The sequence below is a fragment of the Falco peregrinus genome, chromosome 5 (assembly GCF_023634155.1).
Source record: "Falco peregrinus isolate bFalPer1 chromosome 5, bFalPer1.pri, whole genome shotgun sequence".
NCBI classification, from domain to species: Eukaryota; Metazoa; Chordata; class Aves; order Falconiformes; family Falconidae; genus Falco; species Falco peregrinus.
The window spans coordinates 54,756,883-54,779,497 of NC_073725.1; the positions used below are offsets into that span (position 1 = coordinate 54,756,883).

General features: G+C 35.2%; 1 protein-coding gene across 3 annotated transcripts in view; it reads right to left on the reverse strand.

Annotated features, from left to right (window-relative positions):
• Positions 1-22,615, reverse strand: part of UBE3C (ubiquitin protein ligase E3C) — a 76,291-nt gene that overhangs the window by 31,454 nt on the left and 22,222 nt on the right. For all 3 annotated transcript variants that reach the window (XM_005233938.2, XM_013296454.3, XM_027781782.2), the window contains 8 exons: positions 21,878-22,065; positions 14,494-14,580; positions 13,684-13,841; positions 12,889-13,121; positions 8,451-8,555; positions 7,297-7,384; positions 3,798-3,895; positions 1,455-1,587 (listed from right to left, as the gene is read on the reverse strand). In XM_005233938.2, the coding sequence (XP_005233995.1) occupies positions 1,455-1,587; positions 3,798-3,895; positions 7,297-7,384; positions 8,451-8,555; positions 12,889-13,121; positions 13,684-13,841; positions 14,494-14,580; positions 21,878-22,065 (1,090 nt within the window). The remainder of the gene's footprint in view (positions 1-1,454; positions 1,588-3,797; positions 3,896-7,296; positions 7,385-8,450; positions 8,556-12,888; positions 13,122-13,683; positions 13,842-14,493; positions 14,581-21,877; positions 22,066-22,615) is intronic.

Here is a 22,615-nt window from a genome sequence, read left to right on the forward strand (position 1 = left end):
AGAGAGGCCCAAGAATAATTTGAAAATTCTATTTATATAAAATATTGTGACTGCAAGGTTCAACACTTTCCTGTCTGAAGGAACCTTCAATAAGCACTGCCACTTAGAGGGGCTGACTATTAAGCTACACCATTAAATAATTTTATTTGAAACTGAACTTTATGTTTTTGATACTCTGGACTTATTGCTATGTCATGGAATTCCAATGAGCAAGGTGTAGTAAAGGTGAACATGTTCTGAAGGAAGATGTTCTGCTTGTTCCATAGAAGGCTGCTCCTTGAGAAAGCAAGCAGTATTTAGGTCCCTGAACTATGTACACCTAACAGAAAAGGAGGACCTTTTTGCTCAATTCACTGCAGTCTTCCAAAGATCTAACCAAATACACAGCTTTTATGCAAACCCTTGCACTGACTACACTTGTCCAGGCAAAGCAACCAGTAATAAACCAGTAACAATAAACTTTCTACTGCTTCCATGTGCTAAAAATGCACACATTATGGGAAGCTGATATTCATGAAAGAATCTTTAGCACCTGGTAGCAAAAGAATTTCGACTGAGCCACCGAGTGTCTTACTTATACTCTCCCATTAGCAAATGTCTGTACATCTACTAGTACCATAGTTTGTACTTTTTTTAAAAAAAATAAGTCTAAATGTATCTCTTTTAGGTAGTTAGTTTTAAACTCGGGTATTGAAACACAAAATCCTATTTATAAATACAACAGTATATTTAATACTGCCCGAGCAAAGGAAATTAAGAAAATACATGATCTCGCGAAATTTTACACTAAGCAAGAATATCAGCACCGCCCCTTCTTCCTCTCTAAACTAGACAGTTCTTCAGGACAAGCTGAGATGGCACAGCAGACAAGATTCACATGGCAAAGTATTTGGCAATTATTCTTTTTAGACACAAAAATACAATATAATAAGGACTTTAGTCTGGCAGCCTTTATCTATATTGGAATTTTACTTCTAAAGAGGCTGCTTTCACACTAAGGTATGATTTAAATCGATGTGGTAAAATACATACTAGTACACACTACCACTACTAAGTACACTGCTTTATCCTTACCAGTCACACTGTACCTAGCAAATTCTGTGCAGTCTATATATTTGTTGACACTGATTTACCAAAGCAGAAAATATCTAATGAACTACATACATAAATATACAAAGTAAAGTTATTTGAATAAATAAATGGGGAGAAAAGCCCCATAAATTAGGTTTAACACATGCCTCCTTAGTTCAAAGAGGATGAGACTGCTATAATCAGAAAGAACGTGGAGAAGAATCACTTTATGTAAAAATCAGGAAATTTAACTTTGTAAGAGCTTTCACACCTCACAGCTGATGCACTTCTAACACCCTACTCAAGTAAGCAAATATGTAAGTACATGTTAAGAATGGTTAAATGTTATAAACAAGCTGATGATAAATTAATTGTAAACCTACCATTTTCAGGAGAAAGTTTATCATAAGCATCTTCATAAATGTAATTTCTTCTGATAGTGACATTAATTCCATCCAAAAACGGCCCATCTCCTTGAACTTCTTGTTTATCAGCATAGATCAGTCTTTGAAAAATCTGTTAAAGTAAGTGAAAAGAGAAATCGTGTCAGATCTAAATACTCACCAACAGATGGTCATTCACTACTATTACTGTCCTTTGAGTTGCTGTTGGGCACTCACTTTCAAGCAATTTGTCTTCTCTCTCACTGAGCTGCAGAAACATAATACAGAGCCATATCCCAGGGGAGGGAAGGAGAGGGGACAGACATGCAAAAAACTTTTTCATGCCAAGATACCATCCTCAGTTCTTTCTACACAAAGAGACACATCTACAGATATTGTATCAATGATTCCAGACTTCTCTCCCTAACTTTCAGAGTTCTGAAATACAAAGTATTCAAAAACAAAAGGAAAAAGCCAGGAGTATGTTACACATACAGAGGTTATCCTCAATAATAGTAAATACTTTTTTATTGGGTTTTGTAATGCTTAGGAACTTTCCCAGTAATAAGAAATTAGGTAAGATTCTCCTGTTAGGAGCAATGAGCAAATAATCCAGGGCAAAATAGCACATAGCCAAGTGGATATGCCAATATGTAGCATGGACACAGGTTGCCTAAAGTGTAACAATGTTTAATATACTCTCAACACAGGGAGTGTCTGTTTACTACATCCTCTCTTGCATCTTTTCCATATTCAGTAAACAGCCTAGTACATTTTCCAAGGGATGCAATCTCCCAATACTAGAGACTGCCTTCTTAAATTAGAAGGTTAAGAGTCTTCAGGGATGTTTAGAAACAACGAATTTGCCACGAAAGAGGAAAATCTGACTACAGCAGACAAAGCTACTGTAAGTAAGGCCTCAAATCTACTGTTTCTATGGACAACTGCAGCTAGCGAAGAGGACGCTCTCCAACCAGGAAGATTACAGTGTAGGCAAAAGCTGGGTTCTTCTCTAAGGTACACAGGAGGAAGATAAGAGAATATAGTCATAAGCTGTAGAAAGAGAAATGCTGAATGGACATAAAGAAAAAACATTTCATAATGAGCGTGATTAAGTATCAGAAGAGGTTACATGAAGAGTTTGTGAAACCATCATCATCTTTGGAGACAGTTAAAACTCATCTGGACAAGTCCTTGCACACCCTCATCCAACTCTGAATTTATTCCTGTATGAGGATGTATGCAGACTAGAGTACCTCCAGAGGTCCCTTCGGACCTGTATTTTTCTACAGTTCTACAACATCAAGACACACAGCCGCAGACACTTTATTTTTATGTACATGGCATGAGAATATGCTCACCACCATTCTCTTCCCTGAAACACAGCTAGATATGGCTCATTACAATTACTACACAAGTATAACTCATAGCAAATTTCTTCTTGATATAGAGTCTGGACTCCTACATAATCCAATGTTCATGCATGCGTTAGACCTGAGAATAAGAACCCTAACACATAACTGAGGTATTTAAAATTAATTCAGACAAACACATGGAAAAGTAAGCAATGTTGACTAAAGTACACACCATAAGAAGTAACATCATCATAGGCAAGCTGTCAAAAGTATGGGTTAAGTCAGTGAGAACCAAGACACCTGATACAAATCAGTTTCTTTACCTTCCACAGGTAAATAACAGATTGAAAGGTGTACACCAATGTGCTTTAAGGCTAAAGAGGGTAACATCCTCTGGGGTCAGGAGGATGAAGAGTCTACCGTGAAAATGAACGCAGTAACTGCTTATAAGAGTATCCAGTATCTGGTAATTCTTGTATTGGAAAATACAAGAATTTTCCAAGTTTTAAACTATATACTCTATCAAAGTTCAGCTACACAGCTATGAATGCAGAAATTTAATCTCTAGGTGTTACTCTTCCAAAACGGATATCCACCATCTCATTCTCTGTAAATCCACCCACTGCACAAGTCTCCAGACTTGACCTTGCAAGCTGTTTATTAGATGCACAACTAGTTAGTGCTCTGTTTACCACAAGAGGGTGCAATCATGTAGATCAATCATTGAATCCGGACTGCAGTTGATTGTAAACATACCTCATGCCACTTGGAATACATGCTTCTAATTCTAATGCATTATAAAATACAGCTAATAGAAGAAGATAAAAGTAATTAAATGTTCAGTCGCCACATGAGTACTATAGAAAAACAGCATGGCCTGTATCCTTCTGTAGGGAAACAATCCAGTTTCTACTTAAGAGGTCTTTTTACACTTACTGAAAATAAAAAACTAAAAATACAACTGCATATTAAATTGGAAATTAGGTACCTTTACTCTTTCTTCAAAAGGAACTACAAAAGGTAGCTCTGTCAGAATTGCAAGTTGTCGTTCTTCAGATACAGAAAGAGGTGCTGGTTCCAAGCCCACTTAAAATAAAAATAATAATTTTTAAAATTTTGCAAAGAACATTTATTTTTTAAACAGTTTATTTTGTATCAAGTGACTCAATTTACTCTGTATAACAATACATACATTAAAATAATTTACTCACTCAACAAAGCCTTACCATTCTTTAAAGATTGGTTTCTACAGGCAAACTGAAATACAAGTAGTGAAAACACACTGAAAACAAAACATGTATAAAAATAAGTACTCCTGTATTTTTCATCTTAGAAGAAAAAAGTTATTTTCTTATTATTGACATTTTAATTTTTCAATTAAGAAAAAATTCATTCTAAAAGACAATTAAGAAGTTGTAAGCAATTAGAAATTTCATCGCAGGAATACACAATATTCCCATCTCAACAAGCAAAATAGTTTAACGGAATTGTGCCTGCAACTACATCTACTTTCAGTCAAATAATTTTAGGCATAAAAACTAATGAGTAAACCAAATCTAATGAAACCAGCAGAAAGATAACATTTATTTCAATGGCTTCTCTCTCTCAACAGCAAGGTCACCGTAATTGTATTTATAATGTGCCTGAGAAAAGAAGATTAAAAAAGAATTCAAGAAGCCACAGCAACAGATACACTCTGTCACATACAGTTCCCAAGCTACCATGCAGCTCCCTTAAACCTTCTCATACCCACAGAGAATGTTCTTAGGGAACAACTCAACTTTGGGTGATGCGCAGTAGAAGTGACAGCCCTGCTCCAACCTCATGGAAGAAACTCAGTTGCCGAGCACATACCTGACTGTAAATAATTGAATGCAGAGGGGAAAAAAAAAAAGAAAAAGATACTGCTCACTGACTCAATGCTGTGGCTAAAGGTCCACCTAGCTTCAGTCTACAGAGGAAACAAAACCCACAATTCCTTAGTTGTTTTCTTTTCATGTTTAATAACTACCTTAGCGCAAAAAAAAAAAAAAAAAAAAGAATCCACAGTCACTATTTACAGGCCATATTACAAAGCCAGAGTTTACCGTGACAGTTACAGGTTCTTCCTTTGGTTCCTACCTGAGGTGACTAGTATTTTGCTGCCTTTCTGCAACTAGACATCACTTCAATTTTACTTTTTTTTTCCCCCCACTCCTCAAAGCACATTAAGTAGGGATATTTTAAGTACCAATTACACATGATGTGACCCAAAACTTTATATTCATTTGGGGCAGGTTTCAACATTGCAAGCCTTTGGAATTTCTGATAAAATGCTTATCTGTGATTACCCTTAGTTTACTTAGTAAACATTTTTAATTAAAGTCAATGTATGCAGCCTATTAAGCTAACAGTTAAAAGCATTTTAAAGAAAAAGTGCGTGTACAGCAAAGGTAAACTACTACATGACTTCGACAGTTCAATTATTCCAGTCAATTAGTCAATTTTATCTGCATTTCTCCATCACAGCTTCTTTCTTTAAAGAGAAATATGGGATGGAGCCATCAATACAGAGGGCATTTAGAACTAACGAGTCTGCCATTTAAGTAAATGAAAAAGCACAAATAAACATGACCATATGTGATTCAGCAGTACTTTTATGTTAATTGGCTTTAACCCATATGGAGTCAAGAGGGATTAAACAAGTCGTGCACACTATTACCTGCTCATTTTCACACATTCACATTGGCTGCATCTTTTTCAGTCCGATTTTGTATGAAAACAGCATCTACTTGAACACATAGTGACATCTTGCCTCATCATTTTGCCCCCAAGACACCCTTTTGAGCTACCCAGCTGAATTTTAGCTTTGACAGAGGAGCTCAAAAATACTAAGTTTTGTGAAAATTTTCAGCTCAACAGAGAAGAGAAACTCCTTTAGTGACCTGATCACAGAAACAGCAAGGAGAGCTCTGTTATCTGCTCTGTTCAGTGTGTCAGCTTGTCTGGCAGCCAGCCAGCAAAGCGAGGGCATGTAGCTGCTCCACACCAACCGCAGCACATACATTCCTTTATCCACCAACTGCCCAGACCAAGGCAACTAATGAAACAGAGGGAACCGGGGCTACTATGAGAAGAAAGACAAGGGAAAGAGCTCAAGATGCTGTATGTATGAGGCAAGGAATAGTAAGACCCTTTTAAGTAAGACGATGTAAGAACAGTAAGGCGATACACATGGGAGAGAATCTGGAAGTAGTAAATGCGCAACAGGTCTGACAGTGATCATCATGGCACTATAGCTGTCAAGAGCCATGGAGGTCAATGGAAGAAACAGGGACTACTGGTCTAGAGTCCGCAAGGTATACAGGATACAGGGCTGTTGAAGCCTAGCAATTTTTGCTAAAACACCTATTTGAAAGATTTCATATTAACAATCACTTAGAATACGCAACTTCCAAAAAGAAAAGCTAAACTGAAAAAATATTAAATTTAAAATTCTGAGAAGTACTTACACTGGACAAGCTAGTTGTTATCTGGCAACTAGACTAATAAGGTAATCAAAGTCAACTTAGACCATCATAGCTATTCCAGTAAAAAACATCATTATAAGTAGTCCATAGGTTTTGACCTTGGACAAAGCCCTTAATTCTGTACAAGTCTGAGGCAGTATTCAAAGGCTATGGTCTTCTCTAAATGATCCACTGTATCTGGCTAAGATACTCAAGTAGATTACATCATCTTGAATGAGTATGGACCATCGCAGATGAATGATTTTCCTACTTAAAGGCCCCATTTTTAATTCATTATTAAATCTTCACAAGTATGAGTGATTTAATGAGTATTTTACCTGAGCATAGCAAGGTAAAGTTCTAGAATACTGAAGCTACAAAGGTATGAAAAGCTGAACTAGCATAAATTTACCCTCATTGCTAAGTTGGTCCAATTCTCTCATCTTTCTTTGGAAGTTCCATACAGTCCGGATATTTTGAGTAATTCAAAGGGTTAAGTTTCTGCCTTATCTAATTAGAGAAAATATTTATAAACAGTAATTAATACTTATCATGGTACCTAAAGCTTGTTTGTTACAGTTTAATGTATAATATAGAAGTCTCCTTATAGTATACAGTAAAAGCAAAATGTTAGTGCTTTACATCATCTGCTACTTTATTGTGTACCTTATGCAACTGCTTTTTATACATATTAATTCATTTATTTTTAACACATCTCGTGTCCACCTCATCGTTTCCCCTCATCAATGCCAGAAACAGCTTAGGGAAAGCTGTTATACATTAAATATTCTAAAGACATATGCACAAATGTGTATGTATACAAATACACATTTTTAAAGCATCAGAAACAAAATTATGAAAGACTGCCTTGCTTTTCGCTATCATTAAGACTTTTACACAAAATGCTCAACTGAGCTCTATAAAAGATAGATTTTTCTTTGTATAAGGCAAACTGTTACTTTGACATAGTAAAGCAAAAATTGCATAGAAGCATCTTACCATCCAAAGTAGACTGCAATGGTCCTATTCTTCCCATTCTTCTGACTCTCCAGACATGTCGGGCAGATGGCACATACAGCTGTGTAACCTAACAAATTAACAGTATTTTACAGTTACACATTACTGAATTACATATTACAATTTACTATTACACAACAAATGGATAGAACTGTCACATCCAATGCATCTGAATGCCTAAGTATCTTAATTTCTAATCACTCCTCCTTATACTCATGCCTTAAAGTTTGCATTTGCATTGCAAAGTTAACAATGTAATATAAAGTCTGTGTATCATTTAAAAATACCATGCAAATAAGTTCCAGTATTTAAGATACTAAAGCCGAGTCTGAATTTTGAGATGTCAAATAAATTCTGTTCACTTTGTACTGAGAATGAGGTTAGCATCACAGTTTAAGACTACTAGTACTTTAAGGTGTGTAGGCACGATTTGCTAAGTATTATAAAGAACTGTCACACAGAGAAATGGAAATCTTGAACACAAGGCAAGCAAACGTGCAGTCATCAAAACCAGAAGAGTTCACTGTCAACTGTTCCACGCAAAACCTCCAACTGTTAAGACATCTAATAGTGCAAGGTATTCTGAGGTGTAACGAGCTTCTTATGATCCAAGTTTTCAGTGATTCAAAGGACGTCCTTGCACATTCATATTACTGTTTACTTCTGCACACATAAACACAGTCTCTAAGCTCAAACAATGACATTTTTTTCAAAAGCTCTCAGGAAAAAAATAATTTCTAGGCGAGGTAATGATGCTGAATTTAATTTTGGAAGATAATTTTGAGGCATTTTTCCCCACTATAGAGCAATTCTTTTATTTAGCATTTTTATTATGAGAAGTACTTAAAGTAACTAGAAAATAAAACGCAACAAAACGCTACCAGAATTTGATTCTCCTCTCTGTAAATGCAGATGACTTACACTATTGTTCCACTTTTATGTTAAATCACAGTTCCAATCCATAAAGTTTAACAAGTGCAAGACTTTTACATTAGAAAAAAGCAGCTTTACTCCAAGTTTTAAAACACATTAAATCTGTGCAACATCAACATCACTGATACTATCAGGAACCTAACATTTTATTATTGAAACTTCAGCACCTGTAAGGCTATGTGGAAAAAGGTTATTACTCTTACCTTATCTGCTTTAATATTTTCTTGTTCCGAGAGCCAGTGATTTGGCGGGCAGAAATTTCTCCTGGTATCTCTAGATTTCAACATTTTCACTAAATTTGTGATGACCTAGGTGTCAGAAACACATACATTCAACACACATTTAGCACTGCGAATGAAACTGTATAATCCACAAGCAAAAACTTTTTTTAAAAAAATCTGTCAGTAATGTATGAAATTCTTATTTTTTACTTACAAAAACTTGCTCTTATACTTAAATACCTTAGAATGTGAATAAGTAATTCTGGTTCACTTCTAAGCCATCAAAAAAATTGATTTATTAAAGTCTTATTCAAAAACCTAAGAACCAGGACTACCTAGGACTAAGTAATCTTAGGAATACCCTGCACACGTAAAAAGTTATATGCCAGTTCAGGGAAGCCTAATCAAATCATCACCAGCATTAAATTACTTATTTAAAGAAAGTAACACCTAACCAGGTCATTTATACAATGGTCTTTTTTGCTTACACAAGTTTTCAGAAATTAAACATGTGAACAGATATAGCTATTCCTTACTGCCTCTTATTCTAAAACAGATTCCAAACAACTTGGCTGATTTGTCGATCTTCTTTGTCCACAAGGAAGGAGTTTCTTAAATTTCTGTGCACCATTTTTCAAGGAAAATGCTCCACAGAAGAATGGAATTTTTGCTTGCCATCTCAAGACAAAGGTCACATGTATCACTCCACACCTGTCAAATCTGAGAGATATCTAATAAACAGTGGGTATTTCTGCCCATAGTCCATAAATTTAACTAACCAGCAGAAGATGGCGTGATGTGCTTCTCTAAAGCCAATATCAACTTCAGAAAGTAAAGGAGAGGGCTGAAGCATTAAATTGGCAGCAAAACAAAACAGCAAAAGTTCCATCTCTGAAGTACACAAAAGGTTGACTACTTCTGGCTGCTGCATTAACAAACTAAAACATTTCCAGCTAAAGGTGCCTCAGAGGAATCCTAAGTGTCTGCTGATAATACCACCTCACCAGACACGGAGGTGATTATCCATGTATAAAACAAAAGCTGCTATTTTTAAGGGTAAAGGTCTACATCTGAAAAGATACTACAGGCTCCCTTTTTTGTCAATATCTTATTAGCATTTTCAAAGTTGGCTGGAGAAAAAAAGATCATCTCATCCAGAAGCAGCTAGCAATTTATCAAATGAACTGTACCCTCAAAGCTCTTGTCTATACTAAAACAGATCCTAGTGTGACTAAATCAGCTGTTTATAGTATACAGTAAACCCTACCATAAGACTGTTAAAAGATCCAACACATCAGTTTCAGAAAATAAAATCACTTCTGAGAAAGGCCTAGCTCAAACATGCCTGAAAGCAGATTAATTAAGTGGAATCAATAGAATATTAAATTACTACTCTAAAAAGATGTTATCACTGCTACAATGAACAACCATCTGTTTTGCAACTCAGAATTACAGCACTTGAAAAATGAATAGAAAAAAACAATACACAAAGCAATCTTGCTAAAGGACAATCTTAATGGGCAGGTGTCAAGATCAACAAAGAGTTTAATGGGCCTTCTAAAGGATTCTATCTCTAGATACTACACAAAAGACCTTTTACATCCAGTTTGTAAAGTCTTGAATAAAGGCAGAACAAAGAATGCTATTAAAGGAACTGTCTGATTACACAGGAATTTTCATCACCTTGCCCTTATAAAATTCAGTGTGGGTTAGGTGCCTCACTGAAGCTCTGTGGTCCCATTACCACTATACACAAGAGAAAGATTAAAAAATAAAGGGGGAAAAAAAAGAATCAGAAAAAATTATCCCTGTGAAGACCATGCTAATAAAATATTTTACAAGCAGTTAAAAAATCCTTAAAGGAAACTGAATAAAGTTCAGTGAGATTGGAGTCCCTTCTACATAATGAAAGGGTACTGAGAACACTAGCAATCTAAATTCAGGACTCCTTTATAAATCTTTTTATAAGTATGTATTTTATTGAAAGGAAAGACCCACTTCAATAAATAATATTAAAATGGAGATTTCTTTCCAATAAAGTGTCAAGTTCAAGTAACATTCAAAAACTAAAATTCAGCAAAATTAGCAACTTAATTTTATAGGACTGACTCAAGATAGCGAAATAATTATTTTATTTGACAAAATCCATTTTCATGTACTCATAACTTAAGTCCTTTATTAAATCCGTTACAGTTGAATACATTATTCAATATTATACCAAGAAAAAAGGGGGATTCTGCTGAATAAAGACATTTTCACCCCTAAATCTTACCAAAGATCTCCAATCTGTTAGTAAATATGCACATTGTTGTCAGCAGACTCACTGTTTTCAGATTTACCATTACCTTGCAGAAGCAAAGCCTGTATTTGCACACACACACATATATATATACAGGAATGTATTTCGTTATACACCAGTGGCATGGAAAACATGCAAAACTAGCGTGACAACTTAAGAGAAAAAAAGAAACGAGAAATTAAAAGCACTGATAATAGGGAAGGAACATGCCTCTTTCTCTGCAGCTTGCAAAAGCTTTAGCAAAGATAAATCTCTCATATTTGACACGATGTAAAAGAAAGTATTTTATACTTAAAGTTATGACAGACTACTTCAGCTTTGGTTTAATGATTTGGAAGAAGATATTCCTGCCTGCTTACTGGCAAGAAGGTATTTTGAAGCTGCCATCAGGAAAGACTCAGTGCTGTGTACAGTAGTCTTCTTGACAAGGCGAACTTCAACCGTGTTGAATTTTTACTTTTAACAATATGTTTCTGAAGGAGTAAACAAGAGAAGCTTTGTTATTAGCTACATTTTTCTTTAATAGAACCAGAGCCTTCGAGATACCCTCAAGATTTATATTTGTAATTCAGTTAATGGAAGGCAACGCTGGCTCCTGAAAATAGTAAAAGTACAGAGAGTTAGACAGTTCCACTAGAAGTTTAATTCCCGACTGCCAAAGTGGGACAAAGTAACTCAGGATTTTCTGAATGACTGCAAAATATGATCAAATTCACCTGAAATATAAGCAGCTTATAAAAATATATGTGACAAACTGAAGAGACAAAATGGAAGATGGCATGATATAAACTGCATACTTCAAAACACCCCTAGCATGCCGTTATTCTTAGAAAAACAGACATATTGGGGTTTTCTCTTGTGACCTTTAAATCGAAAGTTTATTTGGCAATTTAAAGACAAGTAATTAAATTAAATTGTGCAAACATATATTAGATCAATCATGCAAATTACATATTCAGTGGAGCATTAGGACTGTATTCAGTGCAATCAAAACATTATCAGTTACTCTCACTGCTATTAATGCTTATGCTCATAAGTGAAATGTGTTGTAAAATCAGGCAGAATATGCTGGATAGAGGCTATCTTAGACTTGTAGAATGAATAAGCATTCCTTAATTAGCCCATCAGGTTAAGTGCAAGCCTTAATGGGCCTTTCCTAAAGTCTAGCATGACATCTTTCTCCAAACATGGCCAAGAAGAAAGTTCCATTAGCAATATTAATACAAGCTTAGTTGATCATTTTCATTCAATTAACTTCTTTCAATTAAATAGATAGCTTGACAAAAGCAGTGATAAAAGACCTGAAGGGACAGCTGATGACTCGATCTGAACATTAGTGTGCGAGAGGTCGCCAGTATTAAACAGACTGTAAATCTAGCATTCAATTTGGAAAATGCATTTCTTCTGCTCCCACTTTAATGAGCAATTTTAGCTGACTAGATGTGTTTGCTGCAGGATTTTCATGACAAGTCAAGCACTCTTTTTTTCTCGGCAACAGTTATATTAGGTTTTTTCCTGCCAACATTTTCAGCTTCTCTTAACTCATGTCTTAGGTAGGATACCATGGATAAAACTAGCAGAAATACATTGGTAGATAGCCAGAAAGAACATGCATTAAGTTTACATTTGCTAAGCTGGACTCACTATTCCATGAGTATTCCAGCAAACCCAGAAGGAGTAGTACCAACAAATTTTAGTAAAATACTAGCAAAACCAATAAGGCATGGTACGAATTTAGTGAAGCCTCTAATACCGAAGTACTTGAGTAATGGTATGATTCAGTTAAAATTTCACACCTAAATAAAGTTATAATGACATGCTTAGGTACCCTGCTCAATGGGAATCCAAGTTAAAGCCTATAGTCTATACAGTAACTTTTTGATAAACAGAATAAGCAAGAAATTAAACTTAAAATGTTGCCAGAAGCACAAAAAAAAATAGTTGCAGTTATCAGAATTACTCAGTTTAGCATACATGCCAAAAAGCAACCTTCCCAAATCCACATTCCTTGTAACAACTGTGTTAGAAGTGTACTTGGAGAGAAAAAAAACTTCCTGATCTATCTTCAGCAGAAGGCTGAGAATTTTATTTAAATATGTTCTGGAAATTGACACAATTTACCTTGAATAACTGAATCCACCTTTTTTGTTCTGTCTGTATACATTGCTGCATTTCCGTATTTTTGGTTACTCCAACACTTCTAAATGCTGCAATATATTCCTCACGAACCTCTGGTTTTGTTTCTGGGTAAGCCAACTTTATGATTCCTAAACATGCATCTCGAAGGCAGCGTGATAATATTACAAGCTCTTCTAGCGTAAAAGGCATCATTGATGATTGTCTCTGACCTACAACTACATAAAATACAAGTTTCCTTAAATGACCTTTTCTTAATAATTCTGTTACTACATAAACATATTTCATTGAAACTTTAATATTCACACACAAACTCTAAAGGCAGAGGAAAGAAACATTACCCCAAAAAGAGAACAAGTATACATTTACAATGGTGATCAGGTCTTATAATTGTTTGCAGTCACAATTATTTTAATCAAATATTCTCTTGTTTGCTTTTGTGATTCCTGCTGTGTTAAATTTTTACCTTAGACTACAGGTTCAGTCCAGAGGAACTTCATTCTCTTCACTAAATCATTGAAAACTACCATGATTAAGAACTTCCATATCAGACCCTGTAACGCCAAGGTTTCCAAGGTGCAGCCATCATTTCACACCCCACCCCACCCCCTTTTTTTTTAAATGCAATCACCATGAAAGAGCCAGTTGACAGTTCAGAGCTCAGGGGACCCTCAGCAAGTCAACCCAGAAGAGCCTTCCCCACGGATATCAGCAAATCATTGCACAGGGAACTCTGTAGCCTTACACAAAAACATTTTGTAAAATATGTTTGAAACTCACCTTCTATTGGATCACCAAAGAATTCATTATCATGAATAGAAATAAGTGAATGACTAAACAAAGAACTAAAAAGGTAAAAGAGAGGGATAATTCGACTAGAGTCTTCTAAAGACATTGGAGAGCCTCTTGAAATCACTTGAAGGAGTGGCACCATAGACCTTAAAATATAAAATGCGAAGTTAAAGAGATTGTTAATTAAATACACTAAAAAAAGTATTAACTTCATCATTCTAGAAAAAATATTTAGTCGTAGTTCCTACAGCAAAATAAGGACAAGATCTCAGTTAAGTAACTACTATTTCCCATCCTTGCAAAATAAGGTTACTCTTCGTAAGTTCTTGTCTTGTATAGTATCTCAGTGTCTTTATAATATATAAACTTTGACATTAACCATTACAGACTGCAGATACTTTCTGGTTTAGAACAGTGACACAAAACAGAGAGCAACTATTCTGCATGTCAGCACAAAACAAATCTGTAGGTCCAATGCCTCAGTTTCTGGGAACATGTTTCTGCCACCATCAATTTCACAAGTCAAAGTATAGAAGATAAAAAACCTCACATACTTGGGGCTTTGATGTTTGTTAGATTGAGGCTAGTAAGCACTCCGAAAAACTACAAAATATCCACCTTAAAGAAACAGTTTATTTAGCTCAGTTTTATGAAATCATAGGGGCTAAGTAACCATGACAGTGTTGGATTTCATCGTCTTCTGCAAGCAGTGTCATACCACTAATTGTCTTATTCTCTTTTCTCTAGATACACCCTATTTTAACAAAGCATTAGTTTCAGAAATGGTATAATACATACCCTGTAATCATTCGTGTAGTCATTGAAGATATCAAATACCAAAGATGCCTCAGGAATCTGGCATTAAAGGCTAAACTATAAAGAAGCCTGCAAGAGGAAGTTCAAATAAATTGTGTCTTCCCAAATACTGTATTCACAAAACACAGTGCTTCTATGAGAACTTTTCTGTAAAGCATTTCTCAAACAATTTAAATTTACTTTTTCAGGATGGAGGCTCTTATTCTTATCAAATGTGGTGAAAGCCCCAAAAGCTGGAAAACAAGCATATAAATTCTGATACCCAAAATACAGTTTTCATTAACTCAGCAACAAAGCACGCAATATAAACCCTAGTTTGCAGTATTGCACACATATTAATGAAAATAACATACAGTCAGAGTTTTCTATATTAGAATTTAAAAAAAAAACAGGTAAGTCACACCAACTACTTAACAGCTAACTTCCGTGGTTCTTCTAACATTAACATAGCAATTTTTGCAAAAAGTAGATCGAAAATACTTTAAAGTTAATTTACACTAGAAACAGCCATTTATTTAAAATTATGTAGCAATTTTACTGGTATATTCTGTATGGCACATATCATCATGGAACAATGTCTGTCAGGACAGCTACCCATACACAAACACTAATCCATGCGCAGACAAAACATGGTTTATACACCTGTAAAAATAAACACGTATGTTCACAAGTCAGTTACATATAGGACTGACTTTAACCATATTATTTCAGGCATGATTACGGCATGATACACTTTTCATAGAAACGAGAAATAAAAAGCTTTCCAGAGTTAAGAAGTCTCCCCCAGCCTAATTTTTCCCCTGCAGGAATCAACACATGTGACAAACATAATTTGAAACAATTAATGTCTTCTAGGAAACCTAACAAGATCTGACTAACTAAACTGTTATTTTTTGGATATTGAAGAACTATATTCAGTTAGTTATCCTAAATGCTACTTCCTAGGTCTCCTAATTACTATTAGAATAAATAAGGTAAAACAGATGCTCAGGTCCACATCTCTCAGAAGTGAACAGCCTCATAGTATCAAAATTGCCTGTGACCATGCATACAAGAGGCTGGGAAATGAGAGCAGGGAGGGTAGACTAGCTGCTGCCTGAATAAACAGTATTATGGACCACATGGATAAATTAAAATTTGCCAGATGGCAACAGGAAAGGAAGCACGCATTTTGTTAAGGAAAAAAGTAAAATATCAGTAAACGTGTAAAAATATTTGAGAATGGTTTAAGTGGCAACTCATTTAAAGACATCAAAACAAAAAAAACCCACAAGAAAATCTACACGCCCACTCACAAATGAATAGTGCATAGTGCCATTTGCCCCTGGGTCTTCGCTTCCTGGCTGCTGAAGCCCTGTAGCCCCTTTTTACTGCCTTCACTGAAGTCCAACCTCTCTCATGCATCTACACAGCTACTCCCCTCTTCAGGCTCTCGGTTCACACATATTCACCAAAAGCCAGTTGCACAGACAAGGAACTGTGCAAAGATAAAGTAGCATGAGGAAAGGCAGAACTCTTCACTAAGCAGAAAGGATAGAGTTTCACAGGTATGGGGAGTTCTGGAAATACAATGGGGCATGCAAAAAGGAAAATTATGTACAATCAACCTCTGGTCTGCAGTGTGTCTTTACTAAAATATCATGCCCTCTGTTTCAAAAATTTTGAATTTTAAATACATAGATCAGTACCTTTAAAAAGAGTTGGGAGCTTCACATATTCCAGAGAATTTACATGTTGGTGGTCATTGCTAAGCTTGAGTTACATTTGAAGTAACTGCAGCTAATGCCAGTTTAAGTAAGTTTTATTGTAAAATTAAGTTCTACTTCAAACATTTCGAATTTTTGAAAAAATTCAACCTGAATTTCATACATGGGAATTTTACTTCTTCCTAATGTCACATTATTTTGACATTTGGGTGGAAATCATGCATTATCATGTAAGGAATTATATCTAGCTAACCTAGAATAAGGATTGGTATTTTAATGTTTACATATCTGAAAGATAGCTCAGATGCCTTGGTTTCTGAAATGAGACATTTCCTCATTTGTAATTTGGCACAGTGCCATTAGGTCTCATAGGGCTTCCAAGTAAAAACTTGTTAATTTTACAATCATCCCTGGAAATTATGTAATAGTTTTAGCAGAAATGAACAAACATTATGGACACTGAACCTATCATAATGTAATTCATTTTTTCATTCTAGCAATATTCAGCAATAATGAAGGGGGAAAAAGGACAAACCTTAAGAGCTTACAATAATAACCTTTGTCTACGTTTTAGCCATTTTTATTCCACATCTGTGATTCAGGCAGTCAATTGTAGCAACTGCTATATTTCATGGCCCAATTCCAGAAATGCTCAATGTATTCAACTTTCATGTTTCCCTTCCCTGAAAATCTGGTTAAATACAAAAATGCAAATTTGGTAGAAGATGTTATCATACAACCTATTTGTCAATACGAAATACCTATGAAATATGAAGCAGATGAATTCATCAATTCTAGTTTCCATACTGTTACCAGAAAATAAACATAAAACTGCAAACTAAACACAGAAGGGTGAAGGAGGCCTCGTGTTAGAAAAATTTTACATCACTAGATTCACCTGAAATATAATTCATTGCGAAAAGAATGAGAGCAGAAACCAACTACTACCCTCCCACTTCAAGCACTGAAATTGCCTTTCAAAGTAGTAGGTAACAATTGTAACGATAAAAAAAATCCAAACAAACCCACAATGCAAGGATGGCCTTGAAAAGTCCTATTTCTGCATAAGTTCAAGAAATCGGCTGTACTAAGTAGTTTCAACATTTTTGGCTTTACATTGAAAAAAATAAAAAAGCCTAAAAATTTTTAATTAAAAAAAAATCAGAAGGTAAATAATTAGAAATGTTTATAATTAAAATAGGTCAAAATCTACCTCACTGGGTCTTTTTCTTTGGCAGAAAAAAGACGTGCACCTGCTAAAAAACAGCATTTCCAGATAAAACTACATTAAAATGACACTGCACAAAACAGTAATTCCTGATAAACTGCAGAGCATTATAAAGACAGCTTATATACCCGGAAGACAAAGCATTATCAATTCACAAAGTTTAGAGATCAGTTAACGTAAAGTATGAGTGTCCATACAATCTTGATCCCTTTTTCCTTAAAAAAAAAAAGACCACGCACATAAAACTATTAAGATTATTTCCTCTTATGTAATTTTTTTATAATCTGACTCAGGGGTTTCACTTTCAATATCTGTATTATTCTAAAAACAAACCAATTGGCTAAAGTTTAAACCCTGGCTTTTTACCTTTCCCAGCTGATGGTTCTACATTTTGTTGAAAATACCAGTGCATACCCCCAACATCTTTATTATGAGATCACTATACATGGTTTTATATAATGGATTCATTGATAGATTTTCTGTAAAGTTCAGTATTCAGATTTAGCGCTCTAGTCTGGGAGAAGAACCATTTCTCTACCAGAAAGGGTAAGTTCCTTTCAAGTAGAAAAATGAACACTATCTCAGCCACAGGCAATGATGGAGTTAAATTCACTCCAGTGATTTCTGTTAAGTACCTATTTTAATCATACCAAATTAACTTATCTGCTCCCAAAAGTAAGTACATAACGATCATTTATTTAGAGCCTTGTTTCTCTCCCTAGGTATCTAATTGTCCACAAAGGCCACATGATTTATGTGTACTTGCCAGAATAGTATTTTGTGCACCTCTGGTTTAAAAAAAAAGTGTCAAATTCCTCCTGCGCAATGGGACAGATTAAATGACCCATTAAGCTTAATTTAGCTGAGGCACCACTACAAGTTAATTAGTTAAAGGCAAGATTTTCAGTCTAGGTCATAAATTGGGCCCAGTTTCCCACTGAGACCATTTAAGTTAATGAAGAGAATACACTAGAATGAGAGGAGCTCATACAGTCTGTGAAAGGTCACCGCTGCCAGGGCAGCAGATTTTGACACCTCAGAACTGCAAGGTGTCACAGGTACCAGACAGCATGCAAAGCCATCGTTAAATGAAGTATACCATTCTTTAGGCTGCTTTATGGTTCTGCCTGTCTTTGTATTGGACCAAGAATGTAAAGCAAACCTTAAAAAAAACACCAAACCAACCAATAAACCAGCAAAAAAGAGTAAAAGCTTCATATACAATGATTCTGGTTTTAAGAACAACACAATGGTGTTAAGAACATCCTTGAAGAACTATTAAAATTGCTTCATGTAAAACTTAAGTATCTTCAACACATGTATGAAGACAAGCTGCTCATATTACATGGTAATGTCAATTTTCCAAACAATTTTCAACTGCAAATTAAGATTAGCAGTGTTATGTTAATTAAACAGTAGCAATATATGGCCACTATGAAACTGCTAAACCAAAATGAGCAATCACTCTGGGGCACTGATCAGACAGCTGACAGCAACTGAAGTCCCAGTACAAGCACAGTTTCCACCACTATTTAGTATCAAGCCACAGTGATGATCTGAGGTCTATGGTATTAAATTATGCCCCTAAACATTTTGCAGAAAAGGAATTTACTAGTTATTTTGATGAATAAGTCTTGCAAATCTCTTTATAATGAGAACTACACTCCAAGACTCAGGTTCTTTTTTTTTTTTTCTTTGTAGTAACTGTATTTGATAATACATGTTAACTTTACAGTGAAAAGATGAAAGCCCTGCCCCTCTGAAAACAAGTACAATTCCCAATGACTTCATTACAATCAGGATCTTATTCTATACCTCTAATCTGGCCTACTGAACACTAGCTATAGCTAGGTTTTTCCTGTCTTGAGCCTTTTTCTTCAATTGAGCTTGACTGGATCCTTCCAGAACTCATTCAGATTTTATCAAAATTCCTAACAACTAACCCAAAATAATGTGCTTTTCCAGTAATCCATCTCTGGATCCCACCACCCTCTGTGGAAAATCAGAATGAAACTTTACAGGCGTGCTCCTTCCATTCAGAACTACACTGCAGTTTGGGGCATCTTGTTCTATTCTCTCTTGGCCTCTGTTGCAAAACCAAAGAAACTACTGAGCTAATGCAGCAACTATACAAGATCAGCACTGGTCAAATCAAAGATGTACTGAGAAGTCACAAGAGGAAAATGCATTCAGCTTTAATGGAGTGCCATAAGTCTATACTACACGTTTCTTTTTTCAAGAAGGAAAAAAGCCTTAGAACTATTAAAGCAATACAGAGACACTTGTCATTTCCTCCCTTCCAAAGTCTGTGTTAACTGTTGCCTAATTTTCTTTACAGTTATTGAAAAGCTATTTTCAATTATTAGTCTTTATTTATCATACCACTTTGCAGATTTGCAGTCTATGGTTTTAATTATCATAATTTTCTATTACAGTTGTAAATGCTGTTAAATAAGCAAAGCCTTTGTAACATCTTTCTCTATCTTTCAAACCACTTGACCCAGTATGTTTCCAATCAGAAAAGAGCATTTTTGAGCTCTTAGAATACACCAAAAATAATTTTAAATTAATTATTTCTGCTTAATTATTTCTACATAGTTTAATTACAGAATATTACAAAGGAAAGTGTGTCTAAGTCATTTAAGTTAGTTTCGAAACAAGTTAAGCATTTTTCAAACGTCTATCATTGAATTTCACAAAATCATTTGGGCAATAAAAAAAAATCACCAGGTAATCAAAAAAAGTGGAAATCAATCATGAAAAATCTTTTAATTGTCTTTTAAAATGACACAACGTTACTACCTTTAAAACAAGCACCAAATGTCCTTTGAAAAAGACTCAAAAATAACATTTAGAACAGCTGCTTGCTAACTTAAGCCAGGTCTAAAATGGATTGAGGATAGGACAAAAGATTGGCACCTCCTGACATGATGATGCCTGCCAAACCCAACACTTATGATTGGCCTGGAAGTCAGAACTAGTAATTCAATGTCTGCTTTAATTTACCAAATACCTGTATGAATTAACTTCATTTTGACCATGAAAGTAATTCCATTGGTATTACTGACAAAAATATAAGTATCTGTACTACTTTTTTTCTAAAATTGATGCATTCAATTATTTTGGAGCTATTCAAAAGTTACAATTTGTAAACTGCTTTCCCTTATAAGATTTTGAGTAGAGCTTTCATAACTCTTGAATTTATCCAATGTGTAACTAGCTTTTTATTACAAATAATTACAAAGACCCAATATGGTGTCTCAGAGGAAATAGATGCCATACTCATACAACTAAAGTTCTGTGGGACTTCTTTATTCATTAAACACCTTTTTCCACACAGCTAACCAGCAAACTTCAAGTCAAAGCAGTGATGCATTTAAACTCAGTAATTACTATCCAAGGCAATGTACTACTTGCAACAATAGAGCAGGCATACTAATTCAACTGCTGCTATGATCTTCAGGTCTCACATCCTGCTCTAATGCAATTAGTCTACAAAGAACTAATTACCCTAATCGAGCAATCACAGTTTCACTGACATCTTACTTCCTCTAACAGCTATAAACACCGTTGGGCTAAGATACCACCTAATTAGTTTTCTGTATCACTGTTTACAATGCAGTTTAAATTGATTATGTTTACAACATTCTCTAAATACTTACTTTACTACCGGCAACTACATACTTATTCAAAACTACTTACACCAGAACAGTGTTAATATTTATGGCTCTGATAATAAAAAGGTCAAAAATCTTCTTCAATTGTTACTGACATTTGTGGTTTGCAACCGTTGTAAAAGAATGCGTACAAATGAACAAGTCTTTTATCTCCACCTCAGGTGCCAAAGCCCTTCCCAAACAACAGTGATCTTCAATAGTTAGGAATCGTTTTAATTTGTAGCAATGGCTGTAAATTAAAGAGGGTAGAGAACAAGTTGGTTTCAGTGCTGAGCTAGCTACAGAGACTGTGGAATCCGTATCATTAAAATTTTTAAAAACAAGCTAGACAAACTTCTGCTAAAATGACACTTCACTACCTCTAAGCAAAGGAACAGACAAACTCCTTTCAAGCATCTTTGCAATCCCTATTTGTGTGTCATTTTCTGGTTACAAACACTACCTGCTCCACAGTCCTCAAACGTGGTGATACAATACTAACTTATTTGCAACTCACTAAACAAACCAAGAGCTTATGCTTTTGGACTCTATGATTACTCCAGAGAGAGCATAATTAACAAGAATTAAAATAAGAAAGAATCTACTCTTTGGTTTGCCTGGATTTATTATTTAAAATCTTAAACTCTTATTTATTTTAGCTGATCACAGAAGGAAAACAGAGGGGAAAAAAACCCACAGGGTATTTAAAACAAGTCTAGCTAATAAAACAAATTTTACACGTACTGCAGTTCAACATCACAATTATTTATACTTGCCTGACTTTTGGCACCATCATCCGATGTTGTACCATTAGTGTGTGGCAGATTGATGCCATCAGGGTAAAGACCTCTTCGCTAGCTGAATCTCTCCAAACCATATTCAGTAGAGTGTTTGTCTGCTGCTTTGTATCCAATTTCTTTAGACACTCCTCAGTTATGTACTGAACTGATATTCTCCCATCACCCTACAAACACAAAGAAAAATTTGCTAGAAGTTTTTTTAATGATCAAGCACACTCAAGCACGTATGTATATCCCAGTACTATTCTTACAAATATCAGACCCAAGAGCCAACTTAAATCCCTAGGGAGGCAACCAATGGGTTGTGGTACCGGTCTTTTCACCTGGATCAGTGGGAAAGACTCCCTTTAACGTAATGATGTACTGCAACACTTGCATACAATAAGGCAAGATCATTTACTGGCATAAGATATGCGAATAGTCATCTCTTCCCCACTGACATCAGCCAGCACAGGACACAAAATCCAGAATTGGATGTCTACTGTTAAGTTCGTTTTTAAACAGTATTTTCACATTCATAATCCATGGGTTAACAAACAACAAAAAACTTCAGTGTGTCTAATACACATTTGGGTAGTACAGAAGTGTACAATGAAGAATGCTTTCTCTGAGTGGAGCTCAGCCTTTCCTTTTCCTTATCTCCTCTCTTTTTCTTGCCCTCAACTGAGCAAAGCAGTCTGGATCACCGAAGGATACAAGTTATCCAGCTATGAA